Below are 25,205 nucleotides of genomic sequence, written 5' to 3'. Positions count from 1 at the left end.
GAAGAATAATCCAATGTTGCTTTGGCTTAGATTCAGTGAGGAAAACAAAGGGAAGAAATAATGTCCATGGAATAGAAAAGAATAGGTATACCAGCGGTAGAAACATTACCTTCAACACAGTAGAAGGGCTCTTACACAAAACCTTGAACACCATTCTTAAAAAATTCTTCTCCATGGATGTCAGTCTAGCGCAAAAGAAGCAAGAAGTAGGGGAAAGAAAATAACAGACCTCAAATGGATCAGCATGAGGAACTGCTTCCTTCTTGGAGCACATGGAGTGCAAGGACAGAGTTGTCCTTGGAGTGTTTTCAAGGCATCCAAATTCCAAGCATGTCCATACATTTCTTGAGTACCATTAAACCCCCAGCAAGCCTGAGACTAACAATGTACCTTGCCCATTTCACAGCTTTTGCCCAGAGTCAGATCATGTCAACGTGCTTTTGTTATACTAGAAGGGCCAACACATAAGCACACCCCACAGGAGGCATCTGGGATGGCTGAAAGGAAAATAGCCACCTTCTAGGTGAGATTGTGTGTCAGTGACTTCCACTACTATGTGTGTCACGGTCACAGCAAAGACAAAAATGAGCAAAAGAGGCCATTAAATACTACTCAAACAAACCTCCCACAGCCACACCACCAGAAAAAACACATGTGCCCCATCTATTCATCCACACCACCACCAGCTCTGCAAATATAACTGGGATGATCAATGGTAACAAAACATCAATTTTGTTCTATTCTCTTTATGTCTATAGTGTTTCTATATGACAGTCCTCATGTAGCAGGGGACATCTCATGTAGTCCAAATTCAGGCTATGGCACCATGAGTTGACACAGTGTTTCTGCTGCTGCTGGGTAAAAGCAAGGGTGATAGGTGTCAGCCAAAACATCTACAGACATCTGAAAGTGCTAAAACACAGACAAGTCATCACGTGAAATGGTGAAAGAGCCACTGTAATCTGAGGCCTGTTTTGCAACGGGCAAAATTTGCCTTTAACTCCTGTCCTACATGAATAAGTCAGTCTCACCTCAGAATATTGAGGGATGCTATAATTAGCAAGAAATGTATGACATCATCATGTCTTGGAGAAGACAAAGATATCTCTAGCATTGAAACATGAAATAAGAGTAACTGATGCTATTAAATAACAAAAGTAAGTTTATTTTATGAACATTATAAATATTTTCTTTGCCTCCATTTAACTCCAAAATGAGATAGTAAAACAGTACAATGGAACAATTCAGGAGCTCCTCAGTTCTACTGAAAAGGGTCTCCTTTAATAACAAATTAAAATGGAAAATGACATTTAGTCAGTCCAGCAACCTCAGCAGCTGAGCATCCCTATGTATTTTGTCATTCAAATGGCATGGTTCTAAAAGTGTGTGCACATGTGTGTGAGAGTCTATATATATGCATACTGATATTTATAAATGTACATATATATAGTAATATACACACACAAATAGACACAGCCACAGAACAGACAGTTTCAGTAAATCAGAATGTTTTACATGTAATTTAAGTGAATTCCCAGTTGCATACTGAAATTTGGGCCCTGCACAGTGCAGACACAATGATACTGTACTAAGTTAGACCCCAAGTGCTCAAGAGATTCAATACGTACGTGTCACCTTTAACTGCTGCAGCATCTGCCTGCTTCTGGTGGCTGTCCAAAATCGAGAATCCCACGGCACTTGAAAAGGGGTAAGAAATAATCCCGCAGCATCCTGGCCCCACATTCCTTCCCTCAGCAAACAAACTTCTGATATCCCTGGCTGCATGGGAGCCATTGCAGAAAACAATATACGTACTCTGTTATCTACAAATACAATATATCACTAGAATCTAATGCATTATATGTGCAGTGTTTTGGGACACCTTGAATATTAAAGGCACTACATAAAGCCAGTGTCTGTCTTATCTCCAGTGCTGGGGTTTATTTTCAGCTCACAGTAACTGCTTCCTACTGAGCACATAGTGCAGGCAGCTTTCCAGAGGCACAACAGGCTCCCTCTGATCGTGGCATCGTACTCCAGCTGCCAGGGAAAAAGCCAAGCCAGACTCTCTCGTGCGCTCTAAGCTCCTTTGAGCAGTCCAAACGGCACAAAGGAGTTCAGGAAACTTGCTCATCCTGCCCAGCTGCTCCGGAGCCAGCCCCTGCAGCAGTCACCCCACAGTCACAAGGGATATCTCTCCGAGGGGAGGGATGCTGGGGACAGAGCGGGACCAGACCCAGCTCCCTTAGCATAATTCACACATGGCTTCTGGAAGGTATCTGTGATTAGAGCAAACCTTTGCTGCTCCACCTGCTTCATGGGACTAGAGGACCAGGGAGCTGCAATGGGCTCATTGACCGTCCTCTGCCCAGGCACCAGTCTGGCCTCAACACAGGACAGAACCCAGCCCCTGGCATCATTGAAGCTTCCTGCGTTTCTCACTTCAGTAAAACAAAGCAAAAAGATAAACTCAATGCTAATATAATTCTTATTTTTCATCAAATATCTCAAAATATTACAGCAATGTCTTTCCTCACAGCTGAGGAATGATGCAAGGCCTACCATGAAACCACAGCATGAGGATCTTCCTTGTGGAAATTTCACATACACCAAAATTATACTCTGATTTTTTTATTTTAACAGTTGCCAAATTCTGTTCTAATATATACACATACTGACCTTTGTCACAAGCCCCTGGATGATTATCAAGGGAAGGAATTTGGCTTTCATATTTTATTTTTTAAACAAGAAAGGTAAAGACAGAAAATAAGACAAAATACATTTTCATGTCGCCATTGATCTATAGATTACAAATATATATAGTTTCCTTCCAGAGGAAGAAATACTAAAGAAATATTTTGCTCATATCAAATGAACTTTTGAAAACTGAAAAAAAAAAAAAAAAATTTCAGCTCCTCCCTCTCTGTCAAAACAATCACTCTTGGTTAAAAAAAAAAAAAAGAAAAAGAAAAGAACCACATCCATTTCTCTTCCACAACTTCTACCAAGGAAGATAAACTTATCTCAATAATGACCTGAGTTATTTTCATTGTTTCCAATCTGCATGTAATCCTGATGATCAACATCTACCAGAGACCTACACCTAGTAAGGTGTGTGAAAACAAACACCGGTGGATCTTTCAAAACAATTGGAAGAATTATGCCAAAAGTGGGCCGTGATCGTCTTCAAGGGGACTGGTCAGACATAGTGGAAGTGGAAGCTCTGCTATTTCTGGCAGCTGAGTTGTCTGTACTGATTGAAAACCTGAAGGTGAACATTTTGTGTATGCCTGTATGTGTGTTTGCCTTCTCTTCTTTCGTCGTTACAATCTTTGAGGTAAGACAGAGAGCAGATGAGTACCGAAGACACGGTTTACAGCGGCTGAGCAACTTTATGTTTCCGAGCCTATAGTGGGTAACAAGGCAAAGAGCTGCTGCTTGTCCTTCTTCAGTGGGATAAAACCTCTCTGAAACTCTGTTGTCTTGAGGAATCAGATGGCTTACAGGTTCAGGCAAAGAAGGTTTTCCTATTCCCAGTGTGACTGGGGCAGTTCTCATTCATTTGTTGACAGCAGCAAGCCTAGGCTGACTGCTGATGTTCTAGGTCTCCTTCCTACCTCTGGCCGTAATGCAAAGGGGACTGAGTCCATAAGTCAGTCCATCAGAACCCCCTTCGTCTCGCACAGATCTTTCCCCAGTGTAAAACTCATATTTTCAAAAGCAAAAAAAACCTATGAACTTTTAGGCAGGCCTGAAAACCTGAGCAGAATTAGGTCGGTTATTATATGTGCAATGGTGGCGTGAGAAACCTTACTGGTAACTTTCTTCTCTGCCACACAACGTGGTGTATCCCATATAACTCCTTTCCATACAAATGACTGTCTCATGAAGATACCATAACCGTATACCCAGCAACAATGAGGACATTAGGTTTTGTTACTGCTGTAAATCTAACTGTGCCACACACCCTGGGAAACAAGGCAATAGGCAGAGACCTCTCCAAAAGCGAGAAAACTCCCCGGTGATGGAGCACGGAGGACGCAGCTTCCGAGAGGACGCCAAGGGAGGGAATGCAGCCAGTGAAAACGTTGGGTTTTTCCTAAGGGCATCCAGAGCTCCTCAAAATTTTGCTACTGCCTGACCATTTTTGAAGACTTAACACAGAGATAACAGGTACTATTTAACTGATGAGAAGTGAGGAGAATGGGAGAATAAAAGGAATGCAGGAGGACGGCCTGGTTGGGTGTTTTAATGTCCCAGTTAGTTTGGTTCCCCCACACCTTCTTTTCTCTTTCCTTTTTTTTTTTTTAATAAATTGTACAGGTGAACATGAGAGAAGTTCATGCTACTTGCTGGAAGCAATAAAGGTAAGTTTCCATGGCCCATGGATTCCACAGACCTTTGAGTGTCCCGCCTCATCCATCATGGGCTAACTTATGGAACCTAACCGTTCCGTGGCAAGACTCAGTAGCCCTTAGAAACTGGCGGCATGTCCTCAGGTATTTTTCACGAGATTGAAAGACACGTTGATTCCATCAGCTTCTTCCTCACACGATGCCCAAGCGCCTCAGGTGCAGCCTTGCGTTTTCCAAGGATCCTCTTCGATGTTTTCAGACATCAGACTGCTGTCTCCAGATCCTCGTGGGAAACCATTTGGTAGTTTTGTCTACTCTCCAAGTAGGAGGCCAGATCTGGGTCACCAGCTTGCTGAGCCCTGTCGCGAGGTGTCTTACCCTACAATAAAGAAACATGAAGAGAAAATCTTGTGCCAACGTATTCAGAAGAACAGATGAAAGCATGACACAGAGAAATTACTACAGGAACTATAGAAGCAAATTTGCAGAATTTACTTATTTGTTGTACAAGTCAAGTTTTTTCTGTCAGAGTCATGAGATTCTCAAGATTTCCAAAGTCCTTGTGTGGTTTAGGACAAATTATGGAGTACAAGGACATGCTATTTGATACATCACACAGAAGGGCTCACATGCTGGAAGGAACTGATTTTTCATTCTAGGGCTACAATCCCTGTGTGAATGAATACGATGCACAGTACTGTAGCTAACACTTGAAAAATGCACTTCACAGACTACACACTTTGCTAAGGATGTGGAGAGAGATGCCCAACATTTGAAATGAGTTCAGCTTGTCTCATTCTATCTCAAGTACAAATCATTTTTCAGTGCATCAATTTGCTACTCCATTATCTGGGCTACCTTACAAGTACTGTTAAATTGGACCACAAGTCTTGATCCTAAACTATGAAAAAAATATTGGAAACGCCTTAACGTATACCCACAAAAACATTCTGGCTCCTTGAATTTCTGGGCCGATGATGATTAACAAGTAAGAAGCCACTTGACTGGATTTCAGCTATTGCAGAAATTATCTTTTGCGATGTACAGTATTCTCATCTGAAACAGACGTGATCGCTTTCCCACTTATAGACTACCTCATTCAGCATAACAGGGTAGGAATTGTTTTCAGTTATCTTGCTGCAATGAAGGTGCTTCTGACTCTGGAAGCCAGAGATCCATCCACCTCTCAGCTGGTGACCACAGGATACTTATGTTCAGAAACGCCAGAGAGGCAGCTTCTGGACCATGTTCCCAAGTGATCGGATTGTTGTATTGACAGCATATTCCTAGGGTTTAGTTTTGCCCAGACATCTTTCTCAGCCAAGCGTACACCCAGAGAGGGCCGTGGTTAGTGTCACATCAGCGAGCATAGCAGTGAGCAAGGGCACAAGAAAATGGTTAGCCATCCTCACAAAGCAAGTCAGCCACAACAATCAAGCCTCACAGACACTATGCAATCACAGACCAAGGCTCCCCCAGGTGGTCCTTGCCCACAGGCCTCTCTTTTGACTACACAGGAGGAGGATGTTGCTGTGCCATGGAGATGCCTCATTCACACCCAACACACCAAATAGTCCGAGGCCAGGCTCTCACTATGGTGAAGATGACCCACGTTGGGGACTGAACTGAAGTTTCTTGTACTTGTTTAAATCAATACAGTTTTCTAAATCAGAATAGCTTGTTTAAAAAGAGCTGCTCTTGGCACGCACGAGGAAGCTTCAATCATGCACGCAGCAGGGACGGATGCTGATCGGTCTCGCTTGGCTGCAGTATTTTATAACTGGTTGATGGGGCTGGGTTACCTTGGAGTCCGTCTTTCTCAGAGAGGCTCCCGCATCCACCAGGATCTGGCAGACGGCACGATGGCGCTGGCAGGCTGCCTTATGTAGTGCTGTCTCGCCCCTAGACCAAAGTACAGAAACCAGCAGTGAGACACGTCACACCAATGTGCACTTACGAAGTATGAGGTGCAGAGGACAGACAGAGAAGGATGTTGTATTTCTGCGAGGTTCCCTCTTGCTAGCAGAGGCAGACTTGTGCACTCTCTCCCTTAGCATCTACATCCTTCGACTCAGCAGGAAAGGCTGCAATGCACAAATAGCAGACGAAGAACTTCTGAGGAGTGGGAAAGAAACACGCACAGGTTTTATGTATTCAAAGGACTGAATGTCACATTCTTATCCAACCACCAGTTCTGCTAATTGCTGCAAAGGCAAACTAGCCATCTTCTTATCTCACAGCAGGCAAAACAGCAACAGTGTTTGTTTCTTCCTTAATTTTCTTTCCTCAAACTCATTCTTGGATGCATCCTAGAAAAATCCTGCCCCGTTAAAGCCATGACTGGTGTGCCTGCTGCCCTGGTTCTGATACCTTGCTCTCTTGGATGTATGCGAGCAAGAGCTGTGTTTTTGTTGTCCATCACTGTACTAGTGAGCTAATGGGGAAGCTTTAACATGTACTTTTCAAAACAGAAGGTCACATAGTAGGAGCAGATTTATTGCAAAGCTCCTTACACAGACTGGGCCTACGTGTAACAGGATTCCAAGACTGATTGTAGTACTAAGGTTAAAGAAACCTATCTAAATTTGCCTAGGAAGAGGAGGAAACTATGCTTTGAGTGGACTGAAAAGGTGTTCTTAAGACTAGTGTTCAACAAATAGGGTCATTACATAACTTCCAACATAACAAATGACAAGAAATACGTGTAGTAGGACAAATCTTGCTCCTACCTATCCAGAAAGTGAGAGTGCATAAAGGCATTTCAGCATCAGTCCACCACAGTGCAAGTTGAAATATGAATAGGTAAACTTGTAATGAATCTGCCTCTGCTGCATGAGAACTAGATTCAGAATGGGTTACTATCTGATTTCCCCCTGAGGATCAAAAGATAAATTCATGCTGCCAGTTATGGCTTGAATCTTCCCTTTTCAAGAGTTCAGCAGAGGGACCCTTGCGAAGGGAAGCCCGCATAGCCATGTTCACTTGCACTTTAGTTCAGTGGCTGTACTATGCTACCGGATGAAGAGAAACAGGCAGTCCATCCAGCTTCCATCACCCCTGGACTGCACACATGCACCTTGTGCAGAACTTTTCTATCTTTCTCCATTAGCAGAGGAGGGCACTGTGGGATGAGGAATGATAGGTTTAACTCCTATGAGAAAGGCTACTTTTGCTTCCCATATATTCTGTATACTTCCCAGGATTATTCATGCTTCCCTTGTATACTCTTTGCGATACCTTGATTGTAAAACAAGACATAGTGCAGTTGATAATTGGAAAGTAAAGTCTTTTTTTTTTAATATAATAACAGAGGTGATTGAAGTTCTAACTGCTTGAGATAAATCTTCATCTGCACAGGTTGTGCTCACTTGGGACAACTAAGGCAGAGCACTCTGGATGAATCAATAAGGGACTGATGAAAAGGTGTAGAGCAAGAAAAGTAATGTTCTGATTTCTGGAATCTACGCTTGAGGTTGTTTCCTCAGTAACTGGATTCTGGAAACATCAAAGCACAATGCAGGACTTGTATTCCTCTAGAAAGATTAAGGAGGTGTGGGAAGCAATCGAGAGGAAGTCCTTTTTAGAGTCAAAGAAACGTTTGTTTTAGTCCAGAAAGCCACATGAGGTGGTTGCTGTTTAGGTTTAGGGGGACTCTTTTTTGCTTGTTTGTTTTTGAAGAGATATGTCATTTTACAAGCTTTTTTATTTAAAAGTTTGCCCTTGAAAAACAAGAGAAGTCTGCTAGGGTAAAAAACATAATGTGAAGGGCAGAGTAGATTGTACTTACGTTTCACTGTCTGTCATGTCCAGTAATTCAGACGGACCTGTAAAAAACAGTCAGGTATGTCAAATACCATTTGTCTGCATGACTAGGAGAGTATGACTATCAAAAGATTCCCAGTGCATAAAAAGAAGCCAAATGAAAGCTCAAATTTCACGAATATGCCAAACATCAAGGTAAAATTTGCTTGTGCAAGCCCTTGCACCAGCAAAATTCTGAATGCACAGTCACTGCTGGAGTGTCAGCACCAGAGAGTGGCTCCCTCTAAATTATACTGAGAATGAATATTCATGAAGTTTATTTTCTCACTCTTCACCTTGTTCAATTAAGTGGTTCACATAAGTACAGTGCATTGAAAATGCTGATATACTGGAAACCCTGATATACTGCAAGTTAAAATCTATTGTTAGTAGTAGAGGGAAAATGTCATTAGGAAGTTGAAATTAGCCAAATTCCGTCCTGAATGACATCCCTGTGCTACTCAATTTAATAGCATTATACAGAATGTAGATCAGGGTGGAATATTCCCAGCATTCTTTATATTGATATGCAAATTCTGTACTCTACTGGTTAGCAATGATCAGGAAAGTAAGATTAAGAAAAACAGAAAAGATTTTTGTTAAGTAGGACAAAATAATGCGTTCATGCTAATATTCTTTTGTCCTTGATATTCACTACAGGCGGATGTTTATAGCAGCAAATTCCATCACTGAATTACAGTAATATGGAAAAGCTAGTATCTGGATAGCATTTGAAAGGAGAAAAACCTTTCCCTTTGCAGTCTGGCTTATTATTCTTCTCTCCACTGCTCTGGAGTGTAGTGTCAGATGTATGGGGCAGTTAGCAAGGGGAACAGTGAAACTTTACAGGAATTTTCCTTCCTGTGTATGAATATTTCTCTTCAGCACACTTTGACTTTGAAATTCAAGAGTCCTCAAGAGCTTACAGCAAATCTCACCTGAAACTGAGGAATTTCACACTACTTGCTTACAAAGGCCTACACACAACCTCTCTACACTCCTTTCACTCTGAGCGTGCGCCAAAATGGATCAGAGCAGCCTGTCACTCCCTCGCTGCTTTTACAACATACGCATGCAGTATCACGGGGGGCAGCTGGCTGCCTTGGCTCCTGAAGCTGCAGGTAGCTCCTTCGCTTCATCTTCTGTCATCACGAGAAAGGAGTTGTCAAAAAACATAGGATGCTTCATCCCCAGCACACAGGCATTACATACCTACCATGGCAGTTCTCTAAATTCGTTAGCCACTGTCAATTTTTAATGCACGGCACCCTGACTGTACCGCCACACATCCTTATTTCCACACTTGGCACTCCTCCCTATTAAAAAGAAGAATCACTCAAGACCTCTGAGCTCCCGTAAGCATAAAGAAGGATACGGGGGGCTAAGCAGGGCCTCTTGTTGAGAGGAAAGTAACTAAAGAGCCTGAGAAACTAAAAAGAAAAAAAAAAAAACCACAGATAGAGAAAAAGACTCCTTTACATCTCCCAGAAGAAAATCACATTCTCTCAAAAACAGAGGCAATTCCCCATGGCTTACTGCAATGTCACATCCCAGGGACAGGTAACCAGGAATGGCCTGGTTAGAAAGTACACTGCCAAGTAAACTATTATTTCTCTTCATGGATGGTACAAGAAAATGTTGTGATGCAAAGGTGGAACAGGGTGACTGGGCTGGCTGCATTGGGCATAGAGGCACTTACCCTGGTAAGCAGAAAAAGGCATTAAAACATTAGAAGGAAGGATAGAAAGAAGCTGGAAGAATTAGATCTGAGAGGTAGCAGAAGCTGGGGCAGAGTAGGTCTGGAGAGATGGGAAGCCAAGGGTGAAGCAAAACTGGTCTGGAGCAGGAAGAAACATCAAGGCGAGGACAGAGGAGTTGAGTGCTGAGGATTGAGCGGGCCATCTGTGAGTATGGACCTAAGGAGGTGTCAGGTACAGCCCACCTGTGCACGAAGGATGCTCTCCTGGATACTGTCTCAAAGTATTTCACGGGAGTGCTTTGACTCCATCCCAGTCATACCTAAGGGCCAGATACTGGGGCTAATCGATTAGCAGCATAATGTGGTACCAGGATTCATTCATTTCTTTCTGTTTGGGCTGTCTCTGAAGCTGGAATGTCCCAACTCACACACAGCCTGAGCTGTGCCCTTTACTTCTTTATTTTATTTTCACTTGTGCTTCTCTTAAACCGTCTCACGCCCTCCTCCTAATTCCTTTTCCCCTTCTTTTTCGGATCTCATTTTTACATCAGTCTCCCTGGCGCTGCCAACCGACCATTCCAAATCCCCCTCTGCCCTGGGACAAAAGCTGCACAGATGTGGGAAGGGCTGGCACTGGGAAACCTAACGGCACTGTCATCCTGACCCAGCGGGGAGGCGGCTGTTTTACTCTGGGACAAGAGGCAGAGAAAGAAAGGGGGACCAAGGCACAGAGAGAGAGAGGACAAAATAACCCAATAGAAATCCGGAAGGGAAATGCATGAGTGAGATTTCTATCAAGGAAAACAGCAGGGGGGGAAATAAAAACAAAAGATAGAAATGTGTGGAGAGGTGGAGGGAGAGAAAAAAAGAAAGAGAGAGAAAGAGAGCGAGTGAGTTGGGGCTAAAGAATGGCAGGATGGGGATGGGGAGGGGGGAGAAGTTTGCATGAAAGGAGCTGAAAAGCATGACACACTGAAGGGAAGCCCAGCTGAGATCATTCCCTTTCCTTAACATCTCTGATAGACTGTCTGTGTGGAATTATTAACTTTTCTCCTTCTCTCCTTCTGCCCCCTTTCACTCTACCAAAGCCCATCTCCAGTTTCTCAGGAGGCAAAGCAACCTGAGCTGGGGATGGGAGGAGGGAAGGGAAGGAGACCCTCAAAAGCAGCTGCGCTTTAGCTGAGCTCACTACAACATAAAAGAGAGACTAAATGACCATATTTCAGAGGCATTTCCAAAATATACAGCACCATGCAGACCAAAAGGCCTCCAGGCTGAAGCACACCCTGCCCTCTCCAATGGATATGGTTACAGCTACCCACAGGAGACCCACAGCTATTAACCCCTGGCAGTCCCTTGTCCAGTCTGTCCTTCACAGAACTGGGGAAGAAAGGTATTTGCTTTAAGCATTAATGTCAGATACTATCAGCATTTCTGGGTGTTTATCTGTCAAAACTCTCTTTGCTTAATAACTTGATTGATGCTGTTATCAGGGGGACAAAACTGGATTTTGTTCCTTACCTACAAAGAGGGAATTTTTTTAAAATAATAGTGATCTACAAAGTCAGATCTATTTCAAGCCTTCCCTCAACTCTACACTCCTCATTTTTACCTGATGTGAAGATTAACAGCATCTGTTTTTTACTGCTAGTGTCTTTTAGCTCAGAATTTCCACTGCAAAATAGAGGGTAGTCAGGCTATGGGAGCATGCTTTCTGTCATAACTATCTCTCAGCCATGTTGACCTAAAATTTGCTAAACTTACATATTAAATTAGACTATTTTATACCTTGTGCCTTCTAAGAAAACTAAGCTGTTTTCTGCTGAGGCCCCTCACAAATGTCCACTACCTTAAAATATTCTGCAAATCTAGATATACTAGTAAATGTCAGGCAAACTCACTCTTATTCAGCGTTACTTTCTGATGACAATTCAAACTTTATCTCTGACATACACCGCTGTCATGGCAAAATTTGTTTCCCAAAAGCCTTCTTTGGAACTCCTGAATCTGGTCAGGATGCAAATCCAAATTCACTGATGGCTCTTCACTGTTGACTTTGCAATGCTAAAAGTAACAAAATCATCCTGCTTCTTACCAGATGATGCTATCTAATGGAGCAAGGACATTGAGGTTTGAAGTCACAGAAATGTTCAGGATGGGATGCTTTACTGACTGACTGTTCCACCGTAATTTCCCACCACAAACCCCTATGGCAACTGTAAACTTCTTTCCTCTTTTCTGTTTAAATTAAAAATACCCTAGATGAACTACAGAATTCTTGTTAGTCTTTTGAGCCTCTAGAGAAGAGAAGACAAGGAGAAGGTAAACCTCGGAATGTCTTGTGTAATGGTTATAAATTATAAATAGCTCACAACTTCCAGGTAAAGACTCCAAGCCAAGTTTGGTTCCAAATATGGATGATGATTTAGGAGGTCATTTTTCTAACGGAGCTTCTTAAGTCCTCCCTGATTCTGTTTGTCTTAAGCAAGTAAATAGTTAACTCTTCTCTAATATATAAGCATCAGCGTGTGAGACACTTGCTGACTGCGGCATTAAACAGAGGTGGTTCTGATACCTACTGAGTTTGGCCCTCAGTTTCAAGCTAAGTGTTCCTTAGTCCAGCTACAGACAGATCTCAAAAGGTGACCCTTCTACTACAAGCAAACGACCCCTGATTTCGGAAGGCAGTCTTGAACAACCGATAGGTCTGTGTATCTGCCCTTCCTGCACAGGGGACAGGGAGAAACTGCTTTGCAGGAACAGCAGCCAACGCAACTGTTCCTGCAGCAGCAAGCAGCTGTCGTCCTGACACCTACTACATTGGTGCTTCAGCTGCTATTCCAGGCTTGTGCAAGTCCACTGCTAAGTGTCTGGCAATCGTGCACAGCAGTCTCCTTGTGTGACTCATCTCTGCTCTTTCTAATTTAAGACGGGTTATTTTCCTCCCCTTAACATCTGAAATCATTCCGATCAAGATTATAGTATAACCTCTCACATTAACGTCCCCTCAATGTTTGCAGAAAACATAAAGCCATCTCCACCAAGAACAGTCATGGCATCACTAAACCACTTTCTCTCCTACATAATCCCTGAGTTATGGGCAGGAGGCAATTCCCTGCTCCCGTATCACATTTCATTCACACCACTAGTTTCACACTAGGCAGTTAAAATTCCTGGTATAGTGGGATTTGTCTTGTTTCATTGTTGTTGTTTTTTAAAGATATTCAGAAGATTTTCCCTGTGTGATTAATAATAGGTTTTCTGTGCTGTGTGCTGGAGGGTATTTTGCAGTGGAACTCTTATTAACTATCTCCAGCCATGTATGGGAAGCAGACAAGCTACAGAGAAAGTATGACTGGGCAGAGATAATTGCTAGAACAGGATTAAGACCCATTTTTGTCAAGGGTGGCTATCAGCAGAAATGAGAAGCTAGATACAGGGAAAGCCTCAGATATTAGTAGCATTAGTTTGGGTCTTATACACTAATTAATGTTGAGAAGATGCCAGATGCCAGAGAACGCAAGAGAAAAACACGGACATTATGATGATGATGATTCAGCAAGAGAGCTCATTTGTGACTGAGAAGTGCCTAGGGTAGAAGTGAGTTTCGTTAATTGCTTGATGGGAGGAGAGAGGAGGCTCCTGTTAGAGCATTGTCCCATGCATTCTCCAATCCCCAGAGAATGTTAAACAAACAATGCATTTGGAGAAGCCCAGAGGAAAGCTGCAAAAGCTTCCTGCCATCCTTGGGGATAAAGGGGAAAGAGGAACTGAGCTGACATTTGCTCAACCTTCTGGTTTGTCTTTGTCTAACAGTCCGTAATCCCTCACATTTCTCTATTTACTTCAAAAATTCCCATGGGTTCCCTGCTCACATCCTCACCAGCTTAAACGATCTTGTTCTAAACCTTCATCAAAGGAATGGTACCTGAGTCAGACTGTCAGTAAGTTAAGGTATATGTGCCCAAAAAAAATTCTGGAGAGGCAGCCATGACAGTGAATTGGCACAGATTGCACACTGTGAGAAGAGACCTGAGGCAGTAAGAAAATGAAGTGAAATTATGTCTGTCTATAGAATTCAGAGGCATGTATATGCAGTGTGACTAATGAGATAATCCAGAGAAGTTAAATAAGAGGTAGAGTTAGCACTGGTCAGACTTGTTAAAATGGGAGAAAACTAGCCAATATTTGGATGTAAGAGCAACCACACTTAGCTATCCACGTGTAGGTATCTATACACGAAAGAGCAAAGTAGCACTTCAGACCCCTTGAGGCAGGCATCTGGGGCACAGTTCAGTTGCCCACACACAGGTATTTCGTGCCATTTGATATGCCTGTGGACAGGTCTTGGGATGCATTTGGAATGACAGGGATGCTTGCTTGGGCTCCAGCTGCCAGTCCAGTATAGGTCTCCTACAGGCCTTGTATGTTATCTTGCAGATGTCCTGGATCTCCAAGGGCAAATGATATTATTTATGTTTAGGTAAATTAATGAAGCATACAGGTAGCTGTCAGTTGAATCACTTGCTGGGCTGCAATGACTGCTTTGACTAGGATCTCCCTTGAGCCAGTCATGCTAGAAGTCTGCTGCTATTAAAGATGTCTTCCTCACTTCCATCTGCCACTGAAAGAGGACAGGTCTCCTCTAGCGCCTCTGTCATACAGGAACAAATGAATTTGAGGTCCCTTCCAATCCCAAACATTCTTTGATTCTGTGATTCTGTGTGAGTCATGAATCTCCTGACAGTACAGGGACTTAGACCCATAGATTACATGGCACTTACATGTGAACATCTAAATTTAGGAGTCAAGCTCGTGCTAAATCCCACCCCAATTAACACGAACGTTAACAGATGGATTATTGCCTCTTCCTTTCCTGTGAGTTGTGCTTTTTTCTTCTCTCTGTACAATTTCTGCAGTAACTTCTGAGCATTAGCTAACACTTATTCCAATTGCCAGGGGCAGTCTCTATGTTTAGCACTAACACTGCTGCTGAAATAACGTAGCTGATTTTGACATCCAGAAGTCAAAACAGCCATTGATATTTTGAAGAGGGATCAGAGAAGAGCTACAAGAAAGTTTAATGGACTAGAAAACAGTGCAGGAGGCTGATCACCGGGACTTTAGCTCTGCATGCAGAGTAGTGACAGCATTACTGTACCATTCTCCAGCAACCAGTGAACAAGATTATGGTAGTTCAGCAGGCAGAAACTCTTAAATGTGACTGCCTCAAATGTATGTACGCACACAAATTGCTGCATAGCCTGTGTAAGCATGCCTGCAATTCTGTTACTGATAAAGATTAAAAGGGTCAAAAGGAAAAAGGGAAATAGCATGATCAGAGCTCAGAAATATAAAATGGAGATCACAAATTTTTGTCATCATATGGTCTTGAATCTAACAGAGACATAATAATGGAAGGTTGGAAGGGAAGCTAGGCAAATCCAGTTTAGAAATAAATGCACAGATTCCTAACCAGTGTGTTATTAAATACTGCAATAATAACAATAATCAGATGGGCTCTTAATTGCTGTAAATGTTTGAACAGAGATAAGATGCTTTCTACAACATATGCTCTAATTGAAAAACAAAGTAGTTCAGAGGATTCCTATACCAGAGGTTCTAACTAGAGCATCACACTGCTTCTTCACAGCCTTCTCAACTGATGCAAGTGTGGAAACACCCATCCTCCCCAAAAGCTATCTTTGGTTTTGCTTCCACACTTTCCCGTTTTTCTGGAGCCATCACTGTCATTGCCACCATATTCCCAGCCTCCTGCTCACACATGCTGCAAGGGGACATTTTGCTGAGGGTGACCACAGATAAGTGAGGGCACTTCCAGTCGTATGGTGTGGTTTTACCTGACTGACACTTGGCTGAAGTACAGCTCTCCGTGGCTTTGCCCACCGTGACTCACCATGCTCCAGGATGTATTTCACAATCTCGCTATGTCCAGTCTTGGCAGCATGGTGTAACAAAGAGCAGTGATCAGGTCCTTGGATTAACAAATTGGCTCCTTTTTTGCAGCATTCTATGAACTGGAAAAAAAACAACCAAACAACAACAACAAAAAAAAAAAAAACAAAACAAAAAACCAAAAACAAACAAAGAAAACACACATATAGAAGGATAAGATGGTAGCAGCAGAAAAACAAACATGCAGGCAAATTATTTACTAATTTTCATAGCAGGTCAGTACAAAAATGGAATAAAATAAAAAACATTACTTTAAAGCCAGCTTTTAGGCCTCAATGAAAAAATACCTGAAACTAGAGGTATTGACAATTACATGAGCTAAGAAGAGCAGGATGTTCTTCCTAAACAATGAGACATTGCTACTCCACTGGCGATGAATTATTCCTTGCTAGCAACACTTGCAAACCATTTCTGGTGAAGCTGCTGGGAACTTTTAAGATATATGTATTTGATAGAAAATTCTGGCTTCTCTACTGAAAATTCTAATTTTTCCTCAGCACAGGAGACAAATACTTTCCAACTAAACCAGAAAACTCCAACTCAGAAATCAGTAGGGAGGTGGGGTTCAGTGCCCCATGTCTCCCTTCTCGCCCTCTGTCCCCTACCCAGAGCTGGTGGAGGAGGAAGCACTGTGCGGGGTAAGAACAGGCAGGAAACGGCAACCAACCAGGTCCCAGAAATGCTGCAAACTCTGGAGTGGGGAGGGGGGTTGCAGTGCAGATCACTGCAGAAAAGAGGGAGAGGATTGCAATAGTGGGGCATGGTTTATGATGCAGTACATCGGCAGAAGGGCAAGAAGTTTCCCTGCCAAAGCAAGCGCAGGCAAAAAGTCTTCAAGAAGCAGAGAGGGGACAATGTTTTTATGACTGCTGGTTGAAGGACTGCTCCCTAGATGCTGCAGTTGCAAGCGCAGAGCTATAGAAGGGGCACCTGATGGCAAAGAGTTAACCAAACCATACTGTCATTTTTACAAATGGCTCCAAGCTGCCTTCTCACAGATAAAATTGAAATCATTAATCACAGTCCTCACCCAAATTCAAAGGCATATTTTCAAATCCTGATTTGGCTACTGAAAAACGCAGCCTGAATAACTGTCAGACACGGAACTTCAGACTTTGGGCACAAAGCAGGTTTGCATGGGTGCCTGCTCCTAACAATACCAAGACACTACATGTTTTGAGGCATTCATCAGATGATAAAACAACAAGCTGAGGTTTGTTCTACCTGGTCTGGTGGTTGCCTAGGCAGAAGTTATGAAGTCTCTAGTAACTCTAGGGGTTTGGCCACCAACCTCGCTGCCATAAAATATCTGTGTAAGGCTGTTCAGAGCTACCCTGCTGTTCAGTCTTGCATTTGCCAGTATAGTAATTTCCCTGTTAGCAACTGACACGTTGCTCTGTGCAGTGTGCTATGAATCCTGGGCTGAAAAGTGCTGTCTAACACCAGATCCTATTCACTCGAATTTCACATCTCACCTGACGGATGTGTTTCCCTAATATTCAGGGCTTCCTGGAAAGGCTGTAAAATGGCACTTGCCAGCAGTCCCTACAGCAGTCCATTGATGTTTTGAGCAGAGGTGTGATAAAATTTACAGTATATCAGACCTGCAAAAAGCTGTGAAAAAGCGGACACTCAGTGCTCTGTACTCACCTTCAGCAGGTCACCAGCTATGACTGCCTGTAAAAGTGCTGCAAAAGACAAACAGAAAACTAATGTTAGGCAGAAAGGATTATGCATATAGCCTCGCAGCTGAGATCATAGCTCACAGCATGTGCAAGTTAAGACCAATGCCTCAATCCACTTGCATTCTCATATACTATCAAAACCAATGCGAACCCTGCACTGGCAGGCGGATGGAAGGCTGTCCATGTTGCATGAAAGCTGTAGGGACATCAAGCCAGCCTTTCCAATGCTGCCCTGGAACTGTATGCTTCTGTCTGAATTTTTGCCTTGAGACACTCCAGGGACCTTTCAACAGTGTGCACAGAGTGGGCCCAAGTCTCTGGCACCTGAGTTGCCACTGAAGACATCAACGTCAAACACAGAGAACCTGAAAGCATCTTTAGACCTCTCAGACTTTATTCATACCGATGGCTTAGTGGTCAGTCTCAAATGCATTGAGAGTCTCAAGTTGCAGATGATTAGGTGGCAAAATAGAAATTTCTTAATAATTATTTGTATTACAAAAACATTTTGACATGCCAATGGGTAGCAAGTACCCCAGGTTTGGCAGGCAGGGTCAAACACAGAGCAGGAGCCAGTCCTCACCTTTTTAGCTGTTGTAATTTAAACAGACACAGAAGGAAAGAGAGATAAAGGCTCACAGAAAGGCAGGACAGAGCTGTGCGCAGAGCTGGGAGCTGCTCACTACCTGCTGCTGTCTGACCTGCACCTGTTAAAAGGAAGAAGGAAGGCAAAAGCCTGGGACTCTCTATTGCCCTATGTATAGGCTGCATTCAGCTAAAAACACTGTGGTGGCAAGTAACCACCAACATGACGAGCTGTTACAAATCTACTGCTATGCAGCTATTTTCTTCTTTTTTCCTCCTTCTCCCTATCATGATATATATAGTAAAAAACAGTTAGGAATAATCTTTCTGAGAAAGCACTTACTTAGTTTGCATCTTAGAAAGCATTAAACATCTGCCTCAGTTCATACTTTTTGAAGAGTGCCTAAGCCCATTTCTATCTTCGAGTCTAGGCAGTGCAATCAAGTTAAGCATTTGCTCAAGTGCCATCCTTGATAAAGATGCCAAAACCTCACACAGGGAGGAACAAAGGAGAAAGAAAACCATAGTATAGCCTTGCCTCTGAAAAATAACACACAGGAAACTGCAGTGTGAATTCCACAAGGAGCTTCTTATGGCTTCAGAAATGACAACACATCCAAGTTAAACACTGTAGAAGAGGAAGGGTGTGCAAAGACAACTCAACAAATGTCTCTTTCTTGGGAAACACCTGGGGTTGTGCATGGCTTCCTGGTCTCAGCAATGTCTTAGGCCCTGGCCACGCAGCAGCAGGAAAAGCAAAATCCCAGTCCAGCCAAGTTCTGACTTGGGAAAGCAGTAGCAGCCATTCTTGTAGCATTGGATTTAGGCCAGTTTTACAGTGGTCATGAATTAAACTAAGTACTGCAAATCCCTGCGGCATCTGTGGGACCGAGGGTACACAGATTTGAGGAATGGAAAAAGATAAACACCAGCAGGTAAGAGCTAGAACTGGAAAAATACATGTACATCTTTTCTTCAGATTTCATGATCAGTGGTTTATGTCCTTTTTTTTTCCCAAATAGTTCTAATACTGGCTCAGCCCAAATTAATAGCAGAGCACAATTTAACCCTGTGTCATTCATTTTATCTTTTCATCTTTTCCACTATCTTACTGTCAAATTTATTCTGTGGGCTGCTACAGTCTAGACTTGTATAAATATTTGCTCTCCTCACACAGATGAAAATCAAATGAACTGGTGATATCAGTTTTTCATTGCCTTCTACATTCAGTATTTTAAGACATGGCTTCCCTGAAGTTACCTCCTAAGAGGCAGAGATACATGTATTTTGTGCAAACCATGCTTAAGATTACAGTTCAGAAAAGCCAGGAGAGAGATCTAGAAGACTATGAAGTGAAAAGAAAAGCCTAGCAAGCTGTGAGAAATCTTCTACATTGAGTATCCGTAAGCAGAGGTTGGTCTGGTGATAAGGCTATTAGGATAAAGCAGCTCTAAAACACATTCAACATAATTAGACCAATCTTTTGCTCTCTTTCCTAAGCCTCCAATCCAGCAAAGCTTTTAGGCAGGTGCTCAGCTTTGAGCTAATCACATTCTTTTCACCAAGTCTACCTACACACTTAAAATTAAGTGCCTTGCTAGAGTAGAACATATTGCATAAATGAATACATTAGAGATCAACAAAACCAGCTGGCATAACAAGCAGATTAGACTAATGTAAAATAATTCAGTGCTGTAAGCCAGGATGCTGAAAAATTTTGAAGTTATTGAACTAGAAATGGAGAAAGTTTTTTTAGAATAGGGAACACATTTACGCAAACATATGAATATTGCTTAGCACACTAACCCCATAAACCCAAGCGAGACTGCCGGGCATATTAAGGAGGAGGGTGAAGATGGCAAAAATCACCTGGTTGTTAAAGAGGTGGTAAAACAAGCAAGCAGATGGCATTGACAAGAGAGAGCAGACTGAGAAATTGGACAAAAATGCTGTTAACATGCAATGCCAGGCTGGCCTAAAATTAAAAACATTAAAGTGAGAATGGTTTTATTTTTTCTGAGCAACACTCACCACTGGTGTGATATATAGCATGAATTATGCAATTGTTTTATCATATCATAAAATACCTTCAGGTCTTAAAGATGCCTCAAAAATTACTTAATTTAATATGCATTTAAACCAAGTCATTATTTTCTCAACTTCTCCTAAGACAAGCATTTGTCATGACTAATAAAAATGTTTTATTACCTTTTTCATTTATTGAGCAAGCAGATTTATTGCTGATGAAAGACAATCGCTTGACAAGACTGGAGACTGGAGTGCTTTGTCCATGTAACAAGGAAGCACTCGGCTGTGGTGGTAGACTCCCCAGGCTCCCTTCTTAGCAAAGCTCAACCCTCTCTACCGGTACACCCCTGCGGACAGCCCCTGCTCTATCCTGGCCCCATCCCTGACCTCTCTGCTGAAACTGCCAGCAAATGTGTCAATCATTGCCCAAGGTGATGGATCTTGACAGAAACAGCTACCTGCTAGGATATGGGCAGCCAGAAACGCAGACTATGTATGTAACAGCTGCTAGAGACTAGCAACTTTTAGTTTCCACTGGGTGAATTTTGAGACAAGGTTCTAACCACCCCTGTGGGCCAACTTACAAAAGAAACTTCATTTTTAAAAAACAAATGAAAAAAAAAAAACAAACAAAAAATCACCCTAAAACAAACAATCCCCCCTCCCCCAACTTGATTTATAAATTAAATATTGAATAGTTACAGGTGGATAATGCACTAACAGAAAAAAGACATGTTAAAAAGGTTGCTGATTGAATTCCAGTAATGCTACGAGTTAGTGCATCTTGAGACACAGGAAAAACACCTGCTAGTACATCCACATATGCCAAAACCAATACTTTTCCTGTGGCATGTGTCACTCGTTATTTCTGTGTTAGTGCTTACTGTTTCTATTGGAAAAAGGTATTTTTATTTATATTCTAAAAATACGTGTTAACGTCACTGAGTTACAATAACTGTTTTTGTTTCCCAGTCATAAAATTAACCTACTAAATCACGATTTCTCTCAGTTCTGCATGTGAAGTCAGCAGCATTAAAACGGTGCTGCAACATCAGTCATTAAACACTGGGAAACAGACAACGGAGGCATGAGGTGTTTGTATCCAGTAAGTTCACAAGCTGCAAGATGCCAAGGAGGTCTCACAGGGCTGCCTGGATGGTCAGAAGAGAAAACAACCCTTCATAGAAAGCAATCCCTGCAACAGTTCCTGTTGTGTGTCTTCCTCCACGGACTACAGAAGTTCTAGGGAAAATGATGTCCAACTTGCATTACTTACATTAAGAGCCAAACTAAGACAGAGAGGGGATCCTTCAGAATGGCATGATGCCAGGAGACACGTCTGGTCACGAGAATGACAACCAAACAAGGACAAAATGTGGGGGCCTCCTTTTAAGAGTTTCTAAGATATAATACTCCTGGGACCAGGCAATGCTCATGGTCTCAGAAATTTTGGGAGCTCTTTGTATAACATACAGGTGCAGCATGAGGACGTCTCATATATAAGGGCTAACAAAGACAGACCCATGACTATAACACGTCAAAAGAAAACAGCAGGACAGGAACAGAAGTCATCGCCACCATCTTGCTCACTTCAGAAGCAATGAAAATTCTCAAAAGTATCACAAATAAGGAAAACCTCAATCAACAATTACCCCTTCCCATCTGCCCTGCAGGAAAACTCCCTCCTGATCCCAAAGCTGCTGATCAGCTTAACACACCAAGGACATAAGCAGGGCTCAGCACCAGGCTACTGTCATGCCAGAATTTTGCTGCTAAAACACTTTCAGAAAGAATATGGAGAAAAAAATTCTTATAAACTCTTCTAGGTAACATCTCAGGATTGCAAGATTCTTTGTTTAAAGTAGGTTGACATGGAAGATACTTAGTAAGTTAGTTAAATAATCATTAGTGAGTCAGTGAGAAGAGTTGGCTTTCACTGGGAACAATCTCAAAGAACAGTACAGTTCTGCAGTCTGCCATTGTCAGCGGTACTGGAGTAATGTCTCTTTTTATATGAGTAAAAGTTATTCATAAACCATAAATATCTTCCAGATTTTACCAGTGAGATTGCACACCTGATCTGACTCTTTCCACACACTACTGCTATATAAACTAAGTCACAGTGAATGCTGATAAAAATGTATGACTATTTTGAAACTTTCCTACATCTCCAGGTAATTCTTTAGTGAGGGTCTAAGAACAGACACTGGAGGGAGCAGAATTATTTAAAACTATGTTTTAAAGTACAAGTACCACACAAAGGAGTTGTCATATCCAGTACTAAACCGCAGCAAATCTGAGATTTATGAATGAAATGTGCTGTGAAAGCAAAGTATTATTTTCAATAATACATCTTACCATGGGTTAAAAATTACTACAATGCATCTAATCAGTGTATGACAATGTTTAAGCACATGGGAAATTACGGCAGAAGTCTACTACCATAACTCCAACAGAATTAGGGCTTATAAAATCTTCAGTGCTTTCAAAAGACGCAATAAGACAGCTGATGATCTGAAGTGATCAGGACCTTGTAGAAACCTCATTTATCATAGAATAGTTTGAGTTGGAAGGGACCTTAAAGACCCTCTAGTTCCAAGCCCCCTGCCATGGGCAGGGGCATCTTCCAGTAGATCAGGTTGGTCAAAGCCTCATCCAACCCGGCCTTAAACACTTCCAGGGATGGGGCATCCACAACTTCTCTGGACAACCTGTTCCAGTGCCTCACCACCCTCAGAGTGAAGAATTGCTTCCTTAGATCTAATCAAAATCTACCCTCTTTCAATTTAAAGCCATTGCCCCTTGTTCTATCACTATCTGCCCTTGTAAAAAGTCCCTCTCCAGCTAGCTTTCTTTCTTTCTTTCTTTTCTCTCCAGCTTTTGATCAGGTAGTGCCTGCCACTGTCCAGCCCTTTCTAAGACACAGCTAATGCACTGATTCAGCACTTGGAATTGATATGCCATCCACATTTCAGTGTTAAATGTTTCTTACTGGTTAGAGGCAGCTAATAAAAAACATTAGACATTAGAGCTTTGGTGTGGGGCCCCCGGAATTTAAGTCTCAGTGTCCACACCATCTCCTGCTAGATTTGCTCAGGGTAACTCTTAAGGAACACCTCATGAAATATTGCCTCACTCAAACCTTGCTGAGATGATAATGAAGAAGAAACTGCAGCAGAAGGTGACCTCATCAAATGTCCTGAGAGTTGTTAAACTCAACTTTGCCTATCATTAGCTTCCACAACATTTCCAGCTCTTTATTTCTGCTGTAGACTTTGTGAAATTCATAGAGTCAGAAATTTAAAGTAATTACTGTTTTACACGTTGAGAAGTTAAAAGCTGACCCTGACTAGAAGAGTGCTTTTACACAGCTGGAGTCTTCTGAGCTGTTAAAGATCAGCATTACAGAAATGATAAGAAAACAAGCCCTCGTTCTTAATTTCCCACTAGTTTTATAGAAATCAATAATAACTTCTAGTTCAATCATTCAAAAAGCTAAGCTCTCAAGTGAGTGTGAAGTCCATATAGATTACCATTCGGAAATATATTATTTTCTCTGTAAACAACAATTTGCTTGTAATAGCTTTATACAACCCAGTAAAGATCAAATCTAATATGAAAAACTGACAGTGACATAACTTACCCAGAAATGCAAAGAACTGACTTTTTTCTACTCTAGCCATGATTTTCAGCCTTGGCCTGCAGATGAAAGGGGTGCAGGGCGCCATGGGGAATTGGTTTGCAGGCTACTTCCCTTCTGAGATGACTATGAAAAACAAGCATCTAAGATATAGAGCAGCACATACACTTGACATTTCTGAAGGGTCAGCCAGTACCATAGAAAAGCTTTAGAGATCCATGGTGAAGAAAGGTTGCAAATCTCTGCATTTGTGTTTTTACAAACTCTTTACCTCTTCCCAATATTTAACATGCTTTTAAAGTCACAGAAAAAAGACCCTTTAAAATAAGTATGCTAAACTGTCTACATAACTGAGAAATTAAATGACAAAATTAATAACGCTTTGTTGGAATGACTGTGAGCTTGCAGGTCTTTGATCTACAGACAATCTCAAGACTCACCAAAGCTGATGATGCTTAAACATTTCTCTTTGAAGCTAAGCTGAGTGGAAGGAGCAATTAAATGTTTCTTCATCTGTTTTATGCACCTGCAAGTACTGGAAGCAACTACTGAAGACCACGAAAAAAAAGTAAAAAAGTTAAGCCTTGTGGGATGAGGGGTCTCCTAGGTACTGGCAAAAAAAAAAAAATGGTTAAAGCTTTGTGTGAGTATAAGGGAGGCAAATGGCTAGCAAAAATAAAAGCAGCAAAAGCAAAATGTCCACTATGCAGACTTGTTTGAACTTCCAGAGGAGGGCCACGAGGATGATAAGAGGGCTGGAGCACCTTTCCTATGAGGACAGGCTGAAAGAGTTGGGGCTGTTCAGCCTGGAGAAGAGGAGGCTCCGGGGTGACCTGATAGCGGTCTTCCAGTACCTCAAGGGGGCCTACAAGAAAGATGGGGAGAGGCTGTTCAGGAGGGCCTGTTGTGATAGGACAAGGGGTAATGGTTTTAAAATAGAGGGAGGTAGATTCAGATTGGATATTAGGAAAAAATTTTTTACCATGAGAGTGGTAGAACACTGGAACAGGTTGCCCAGAGAGGTGGTGGATGCTCCATCCCTGGAGACATTCAAGGCCAGGTTGGACGAGGCCCTGAGCAACCTGATCTAGTTGGAGATATCCCTGTTTGTTGCAGGGGGTTGGACTAGATGACCTTTGAAGGTCCCTTCCAGCCCTAACCATTCTATGATTCTATGATTCTGCACAAGAAAATCACTTCTTCTGTGTCCACTGAAAAAGGATGTTACATCAAACAGCTGTCTGACTCTTACAACCAAATTTTCTTCCTGATAGAATGGGGCAAAGGTCCAGAATATAGGCTAATTGGTTAGGCAAAACAGGCTGCACCAAGACCCTATAAGGGACACATGCCCCCTTTGGAGCCTGTTATTATAACAGTGCACAACTTATATCAAGATAAGGACACAAACATTTGATCCTATCATAACCATCAGG

The 25,205-nt window shown here is 42.2% G+C and overlaps 1 protein-coding gene across 4 annotated transcripts in view; it reads right to left on the bottom strand.

Annotated features, from left to right (window-relative positions):
• Positions 1-4,617: 4,617 nt before the first annotated feature.
• The window catches only part of DGKI (diacylglycerol kinase iota), a 218,485-nt gene continuing 197,897 nt past the window's right edge, over positions 4,618-25,205 (bottom strand). For all 4 annotated transcript variants that reach the window (XM_086610377.1, XM_086610378.1, XM_086610379.1 and 1 more), the window contains 5 exons: positions 17,482-17,519; positions 15,773-15,893; positions 8,143-8,179; positions 6,158-6,257; positions 4,618-4,734 (listed from right to left, as the gene is read on the bottom strand). In XM_086610377.1, the coding sequence (XP_086466503.1) occupies positions 4,618-4,734; positions 6,158-6,257; positions 8,143-8,179; positions 15,773-15,893; positions 17,482-17,519 (413 nt within the window). The remainder of the gene's footprint in view (positions 4,735-6,157; positions 6,258-8,142; positions 8,180-15,772; positions 15,894-17,481; positions 17,520-25,205) is intronic.

Source organism: Tauraco erythrolophus, chromosome 4 (genome assembly GCF_009769465.1).
Source record: "Tauraco erythrolophus isolate bTauEry1 chromosome 4, bTauEry1.pri, whole genome shotgun sequence".
In the NCBI taxonomy this organism is placed as follows: Eukaryota; Metazoa; Chordata; class Aves; order Musophagiformes; family Musophagidae; genus Tauraco; species Tauraco erythrolophus.
The sequence above is the reverse complement of the archived record's forward strand: the minus strand, read 5'-3'. Positions and strand labels throughout refer to the sequence as shown.